Source organism: Nelusetta ayraudi, unplaced genomic scaffold (genome assembly GCF_046127955.1).
Source record: "Nelusetta ayraudi isolate G7.1 ecotype Tasmania unplaced genomic scaffold, CSIRO-AGI_Nayr_v1 ptg000100l, whole genome shotgun sequence".
Classification (NCBI taxonomy): Eukaryota; Metazoa; Chordata; class Actinopteri; order Tetraodontiformes; family Monacanthidae; genus Nelusetta; species Nelusetta ayraudi.
This window is the reverse complement of record NW_027466150.1, coordinates 598,387-606,660: the sequence shown is the minus strand read 5'-3', so window position 1 is coordinate 606,660 and position 8,274 is coordinate 598,387. Positions and strand designations below refer to the sequence as shown.

The window sequence follows — 8,274 nt, the reverse complement described above, 5'->3', positions numbered from 1 at the left end:
TCAGTTTTCTTACAGGTTGACACCTACTTGGGACTCCATAAAGGTATTTTAACAAGGATAACAGGGGCCATCAATCCTGTTACCTCAGCAGGCAATACCATGGAAAGCTGCGACCTCTCTTTAACACGTGATGTCATGTTTGAAATATCAAAAAAGTGTTTTTCTGATGACGGCTGACACTGACCTAAGAATTTGACAGTTGGAGTAGAAATAGGTATATGACAGAGACTGACAGAAAGAAAAGAGTCAACACTTGATCTGAAGCCACCACTGTAACCCTGACATCACACATTTAACACATCAACTTATTGAATAAGGTTCCACTTTTAAACAAATTATGCTTATATATATTTATGCTTGAAAGACTTGTGAGCTCCAGGACTGGGCTGCCCAAGTTTTGTTCAATGCTGTTGGAGCAGACTCACGACATGGGCTACAACAACTGCTTTTCAGCCAGATATGTGATTTGTGAAAAGGGATAGCAAGGGAATATTTTTTATTATTATTTAAAAAGTTTTCCCCAAACAATGTCAGCAGACTGAATTTTATGTCTAGCCCCTTGATGATCAATCAGTATTACACATGATTTATTAAGATATCAAAAAAGTTGACTAGAGGCAAAATATTTATAACAATGTACTCACAGGTATTTTGGACACTTATTTAAGTGCAGTACACTTACCTTGTATCACTCCAGTTTAAACAGCAGGCAGTGTTGAACCAGTTCTCCAGCCAACTGCAAAAATAAAATAAAATAAAAAATTGTAAAGATGGTTATTTTATCGCACTTAACATAAACACACCCCATTAAGTTAATGCCACGCTGAAATGTGCTGCCGTCGCTAGTTAGCTAGCTGTTAGGTTTGCACTACATTGCACTGCTGCCAAAATTAAGTTCACTTTCAGAATTCAAAGTGCCAGGTTTTCCACTTTATTTTCTGAACATTTTAAGGCACACCAAACTCACAGTTTTAAATATTAAACACAAGTATGCGGTTTGGAGGTCACCTTCTTTCAACACTAGTTGTTTGACAAAGTAGCCCGTCTACCAGGAGACACACCAAATATATTTCCCATTCATTAGTGATTATGAGTGTTACATCTGTCTGAATGAGTATCTGGGGAGCTGACATAATGTCTTCTGGCTTGTCTGAGGCACGTGTGATTCTCACGTTCCTTCCTGCCTCTTTTCACCGACATCCACCTGTCCCCTGCCCTGTGCCCTGTGGCCCCATGATGCATCTCTGTCCTGACAAGCCTTTCATTCATTGGCCCAGCTCTTGGGGGTCTGCGCTGAAATCCCGTGCATGTGTCAGTTGCTACTGCAACAAACTCAAAATAGATGGTTAACTGCTACTTGCATGCGAGCGTGTCGCACAAAAATGCGTACAGGAGAGTGACAGGACCACCCTGCACCGGAGGTTAAACATAAAGGGGACTAGACGACCTGCACCTAAGCTGTTTTACAGCTGTTTTATGGGGTTCACCAGTCCTTCACTTTGCATTATAAAGAGCATTCCTGCTTGTTAAAAGTTACCCATGCGGAGGCCTTGGCATGCTTGAAGCTACATACATTTTAGTGGACTTTTATGCTGTACAGTGTTTGCATTATTGTACTTCCTGCATTCTCTCATTGGCATGCACTTGCAACAAACATGTGAGCACATGGTTTCGTAAACAAGCCGGGGATAAGGACACCTGTTCTACAGTCCCTCTATGATGCTTTGATCTTGAGTCCTCCTTCAGAGGGCAATCGAAGAGCAATTGTTGAGGTCTTTCAGTACAAAACTGGAAAATGCTACTCATGTGAGGTATGAGCCAATTTTAGCCATTATTCGTTCAATAGCACGAGCAAGAGACATTTGTAAATGATTGCTGATGTATTGGTAGAGCCCCAAATCCAGTCGACCATGGAAGTCCATCCAGACAAGGTCAACAAAAACAATGCATTGACTGGAATGTATTTACTGTATGTCACAATTGTGCTCGTTCTGTTTTGGTCTGCATGTCCAAACTGTCAGTACGTGCTTCTGACCACTGAAGCGACATCTCGAATGTGGGGTTGATGAGTGTAGCGGTGCAAAAGTTGCGACCCTCAAGGACAACTGGGAAGACCCCTGAGGGTCCTAGAGAAGATAAGACCATCCCCATTAAAATAGAATGGGCCGCAAATATTCCAAACCCATGAGGGTCACCTTTCAAAACATGCGTGTGGTGCTCTCGTGAGATTTGTTAATTTTGCCCGGCAGAAGTAACTAGCATGTCCTGTTCATTGTGTGATGAATGACCATTTTTTTTGGTTTCAGCGGGCTTGTCAACTGGGAGCAACTCCATGGCCTGACCTTGGACCAGCTCTCAGATACCAGTCACACGATACACATACAGTTAACACAGACTGTTCAATAGCAGAAGTCTATTACAATTAGATATGTTTGGTCAAGGTTTTTCTAAAATAGGCTTTTGTTTGTCAGGAATAATGGCATCCTTCAGAATCATCCTTGTTAGCATGGTAACAACTTCTAGCTGGAACTGGAACCTCAAAGTACAGATGACACCGATGGAGACGGACATTCGAACTCGGCCAGAGAAACTACAGAGGCAGATGTTTCTGAAGTGTCTTCGCTGTAGGGGAAGAACTGACAGGCTGGTATGAGACCCCTAGCTGACGGAGAAGGTGCATCTGTCAACCCCTTCCAAGCCCTGTCTCAATACTAGGAAACCTCGACGGTACACATGGACAAATGGTCTTAAATATGTGGTGCCAATGTGTCTGACTGAAGCCCCTTTGTTTGTCTTTTGCCATCAGAGGTGTCAATGTGCTTGACAATGAGCAGAAATACCCCAATAGATCCCTCAGAAAGGCAGACAATTAAATACTTACTGTACACTCGGTTTGCATTTACCTTGTAAGGCAGGGTTCCCCCCACCCACCGCCTCCATATTTTTTTTAATCCAGCAATTAGAGCTCACAAAAATGCTTTTAGGTGTTTTGAAACTTTCATTTCTATATTATAACGGTTAAACAAGTAGTACAAATAAGGCTTTTATCAGGAAAAAATGTGAAGACTTACTGACACATACATACTGAACATTCTGTACATACTTATGCTACATTACCTAAACACACACATGCTGAGGGGCACAGCAGTAGTTAACAGCTTCATCTAGCACACACTTAAGATTGACACTGAGGGGCTGTGTTCATCGGCAATACAGAAAAAGATATTTGGAGACCTTCCATGTGCAATACTTCGGATGGTTTAGCATTCATTTGTGGAAACCTATTCTTTAAAAAAAAAAAAATGTGATTGTTAATTGTAAACAAGGAGCTAAATGCATTGACCATGCTACGTTCACATGTAGCTTTATATTGTGATGTCCTACCTGATAGGTTTTCAGTTTAAAAATAGACTTTGGCTCTTTTTAGAAATGGGTCATAGCCATGATATAAACTGTATGATGTCATACAGTGAGTTACGATCCTAATAGTGAGATGCACCGGTGATATAAATGGTTGGGGGCTTAGCAAGGCGTCACACGATAGGCTCTGATATCGTGTGCTCGATGATGGTTACGGCACGGGGAGTTGACTTTCACCGCCGGGCGACACCTGCAGGGCTGAGGCACATGCTGTCTGTGCATTTGGGCTTAATGTGGCGTTTAGAAATACGAACAACATGCCAGACGTAGTTGTTTGGAACACAACATTCACCGTCTGCAGGTCAGAAATGTGGCAGTACTTTAAATAATACCGACCTACGAGGACAGGGCTTCAACAGAGCCAGCCGAACCTTGGTTTTAAAAATAAAAAAGGGGTTATAAATAATCGTTTCACATGGATTTCACGACACGTATAGGGCAGCTAGTCGTGTTGTCTCCCGTCTGTCTGTCTCTCTGTCTACGAAATTCCAACAGTCCTACCAGTGAGTTTCAGGTAACTCGGAGTCCAAAAAAATTGTTCTCTTAATTTTGACAAAAAACGTGAAAAGTCAGATTTTTGACTATGTTGAAATTTGCATGCTCTCACTCCATTTCCTGCTCTTTTGTCATTGAACACCACGTCATATAGTGCATGCTTGGTGTAGCGGCACTCGACATTTTAACATCACTTATGTGTTTTTCCTCTGTTGTTGTCCTTCACATCTCAGGCCGTGCGTGCCAGCCTGTCCCCATCAGATACCTCTCTGCATATACTCCATATCTGAATCTAAATCCAGTCCCTGTTTCCATGACTTGAAAATCTGAACATGTCTCGCTGCATGCTTAGGTGAGGCCTCACGAAATATATAAGAGCCCAATATATGGAAGTAAATGTGTCTCAGACCTGTGGCTACATGCGTGGTTCTAAAGTGCAACTGTATAGTCACACAATATCATGTATCTCACTTGTGGCACCACTGTCATAAAAATTGTTATCTTCATGTCTTACCTAAATAGCATATACAGCATGGCGGTGCACTCTTTGTACTGTGCTGTTTTTGAATTCATGGTAATTTCTTTTTTGTTTAAAAATCTGACAATTTGAAAATTATGTTTGATTTCTTCGTTTACGCATTCAGAAATGCCGTGATTTCCATAATCTTGGTAACATGACATAATTGAAGGCTACAGTGTAAGCAGGGTAAAGAAAATATACCTTACCTGTCTAGACATAAATCACACATTTCATCACTTCATTATCTATTATAATCCCACTCAAGGAAGCCACTACAGCTAAAGTCTGACATGTAAAAGTCAGTATTTTCTCAAGTTTGTAATAGTCCAACAGTGTGGCTATGGACTCGTTACTTGATGCACACCATCTTAAAAAAAAAAAAAAAAACTTATAAAATTGGCCATTTGACACTATCTGACACTGTATATTAGATGTTTTTTTTGCTGCTAAAAATGGTCATGACATTAATTCATACTCCAAGTATGAGAGTTTTGAGATCTAAAACAGGACCACAATGGTCTCAGCTGAAAAGAACGATGGCTCCATCCAATGGACATTCACTGACCTTGCTACTATGTGAAAACCTGTGGGGAGTGGCTCGACAAATTCCATGCAAGAGATAAATCAGCAAAATTACTTAGGGGTGTGAATCACTTTTAATCAGTTTCACATTATCATTCAATTTAATTTCACAGATTCTGAAGTGTAGAGCTAAAACACATACGCACGCACGCACGCAGATAGTGAGACACAGAGCTGGAAAATAAACTAACAGCAGCTGGAGCAGAAAGCTAAACAGTACGAGGACAACTCAAGCTCAGCCAAGTGTATGTCAGTGGTGCCTAGGTTAGCGATTCTGTTGAGAGGCTGATGACAGGAAACAGAAATGTGTCTCTTAATATATAGGCCTATACTTTCCAACGAGCTTGCCAGTCGCTTTTTAGAGCTGAACAACTCACAACATAATACACACGCGCTCGCACACACACACCATTATTAAAATAATTTATCACCAAAATAGACGCGCACACACATGAACGCACACACGCGCATTAGGTCCTAATAAAAAAAAAAAGTAAAATAGAAAAAAAATATGAGTAAAGTAGAAAAGGCTCTATTAACTCTTAAATGGAACACAATGTTCAATGTTTCAGCCTATTTATTACAATTGTGTCAAAATAGCCTGCAGAACACAAAGCCTTAAACAGTTTCATAAAGGTAAACTTGTGTAAAGGAGTAAATGCACCTATTTCTTTTAAACAAAACAGTCCAAGAAGAAGCCTAGTATTTTAGGTCTATTGCTGAGTGTAAATGCTTGACGGTTAATTTATAAAGTGAACCACTATCTCTAACTAATCATAGGTCTATCAAACTGATGTGATTTATTTATTAATAACTAGAGAATGATGTTATGATCTATTTGTGTAGTCACGATGTTTGCAGTACCGGCATGTGATCCAGCTGCACATTTGTGACTCACATCGTTGCTGCTCAATAAATAGGACATTTAGCAAAACCATCTTGCAGTCACATGGACGCATTAATAGTTTGGGTAACACACACACACACACACACACACACACACACACACACACACACACACACACACACACACACACACACACACACACACACACACACACACACACACACACACACACACACACAAAATTCATTTTCCATTAACAGAATTAAAACAGAAAATGAGGACAGTTAAACTCAATATCCAAATTTCCGGTTTTAATTCTCTCAATAGAACTGAGCAGAACTCTCAAACAAACTAAAAACAGAAGCTAAACTCAAGGAAATGTGCTCGGGTTGCCTTTTCTTATCTGGACACTGGTTTTTCCCTTGCAGAAGTGATCAGAGTTTCTAGAGTGTCTTCTGAGATTGTGAGGTCAGAGGTCAGACCTCTGACACGGTGCACTGTCCATCAGGACTACGTGAGCGGACACCGTGCGCGGAGCTGGATGGCCCCCCCCTCGGAGGCATTCTGGCCGGCGGGTTCTCATTCAGTGCATTTTGTCTGTGTCCCGTTGGCTCTCCCCCTGCTCCTTCGCACTCCCTCTCCTCTTCACTCTCATCGCTACCAAATACAAACTCATCCGTCTGTGGCACACTGTCCCCTTCCAGCTCCTCGTCCTCGGGCTGGCTGATGAGGAGCTGGGAGAGAGATTCTTCCAGGGTCGACTGTGGAGAGGAGGCTGGGCTGACCAGATGGTGGCCGAGCAGCGTTGGAGGCCTTACGGGTGGAATCACACGGGCGAAGGAAGAAGGCCCCGACTGCGCCGCAGTATCCGAGCCATCAGCTGAGCTGACGCGCTCTCTTGTGGCGGGAGCGAGGACCGGATCAGGATCCAACCTCAGCCCTGCAACTCCTTTCTTAGGAATATCGACGACGTCCCGCTTTATCTTCCGCCTTCGTCCGTGTTCATTTTGCCGATACTGCACCATGTTCTCCAGGTCGGCCGTGTACAGAAATCCTGCAATCAGCATCTCGGTGCTTTTCCTGCCACCGGAGAAGGCCTCCTCCAGCTCACGGCTGGTCCTCTCGTCGTACTGCCACCAGCCGTTCCGTCCTTCGTAGTACCACGCAAAGTCCCCACCGGCGGCTTCAACGCTTCCGCTCGCCCCCGAAGCGGCTGCCTTTAGTTCGTCGGGTAAGAGGAGGACCGGCTGGTCCAGGAAGTCCTCTGGGATTTCCTGTCGGCAGAGGGCACAGCGCTTGCTTTGCCAGGAGGCGCCTTTGACGCACAGGAAGCAGAAGACATGGCAGCAGGGGAGCCGCACAGGATGGACACACCGCTGAAGGCAGATGGCACACTCTGGGGTGCTGGTGGGTTTCGAGGTGTCCACTGCAACCTTGGTGGAAGGTGGGGCGTTCACTGAACACTCCATTTCACCACAGTCGGCCATACTGCAGAGGAGAACACGGCACAGTCAACACTGTCAAAAGACACTGTTGTAGTACCTCCAAATTGATGCTTTCTTCTTAGTTTGCTTTTATACAATTGCATCAGTAAAATGAAACTGTGCTTTCACATCAGTGCACCGCTTATGTCTTTCTGATATATTTAGAACTAAGTGTATGATTCTAACGTCGTTACGGTGCCGTGTTATGAGCGTTGTTCCCCCGAACCACCTAATTCAAGAGGTTTTTTTTTTTTTTTTTTTTTTAATAAAGCTAGCTCACGTCAACTTCAGTAGCATATTTTACAAAGGTGCGTTGGCTGCCTCAATGAATTTCACGTTGCAAGAAACGCACAAACTGTTCTTGTTTTTATATTTTTATTGTCTGTTTAATTTGATACTGGACATGCTAAATTCATCCAAGCTAGACTAAGCCACAGTTCGGCTTTTCTCAGGCTAACAACAGCTGTCACGGCAGATGTAATTAGCACGTTAGCAGTCGATTTGCTCGCAGGCTATGAACATTCCTTCAGACTCATTGTAACGTCGGTATACTCACCAGAATACCTTTGGAGGTGTCCTCAGAAGATACGGAAACGTTTTATAAAACGGTATCTGCGTTGTAGACGAACATTGTTCCGGGGGGGAAAAAAATCCAACTGATCTTCAGTGCATCTGGACTAAATGCACAATGTTGCTAATGCAGTTATCATACGTTTTGAAGATCTAGTAAGGACGTGACGTAACGTTTTCTTCTTCTTTTAGCGTTTGCGGCAGTTGGAATTTGAGTTGCAGTATCGCCTCCTAATGGTGTAAGACCTGTACTTGCATTTCAATATCTCAAAGCTTATGCAATACCCATTAATGCGTCTTTGAATTAAATCTAATACATGTGACCATCTGCTTCTCTGGTCTGCAGAGAATTTTAT

The 8,274-nt window shown here is 42.8% G+C and overlaps 1 protein-coding gene across 2 annotated transcripts; it reads right to left on the bottom strand.

Moving 5' to 3' along the window:
• Positions 1 to 5,552: 5,552 nt before the first annotated feature.
• LOC142903003 (E3 ubiquitin-protein ligase rnf146-like) lies at positions 5,553 to 8,089 on the bottom strand. 2 transcript variants are annotated; one of them, XM_076048394.1, is made up of 2 exons: positions 7,905 to 8,089; positions 5,553 to 7,381 (listed from the first exon to the last, which is right to left on the bottom strand). In XM_076048394.1, the coding sequence occupies exon 2, from the start codon at positions 7,349 to 7,351 to the stop codon at positions 6,341 to 6,343; it is 1,011 nt and encodes a 336-aa protein (XP_075904509.1). In that variant the 5' UTR covers positions 7,352 to 7,381; positions 7,905 to 8,089; the 3' UTR covers positions 5,553 to 6,340. The 2 variants fall into 2 exon arrangements, with proteins under 2 accessions (XP_075904509.1, XP_075904508.1); XM_076048393.1 differs by having other exon boundaries at positions 5,553 to 7,352; positions 7,905 to 8,086.
• Positions 8,090 to 8,274: the final 185 nt, after the last annotated feature.

What these genes read in the sequence shown, in the direction of transcription:
- LOC142903003 (XM_076048394.1), bottom strand. Translation starts at nt 7,351, where the DNA reads ATGGCCGACTGTGGTGAAATGGAGTGTTCAGTGAACGCCCCACCTTCC.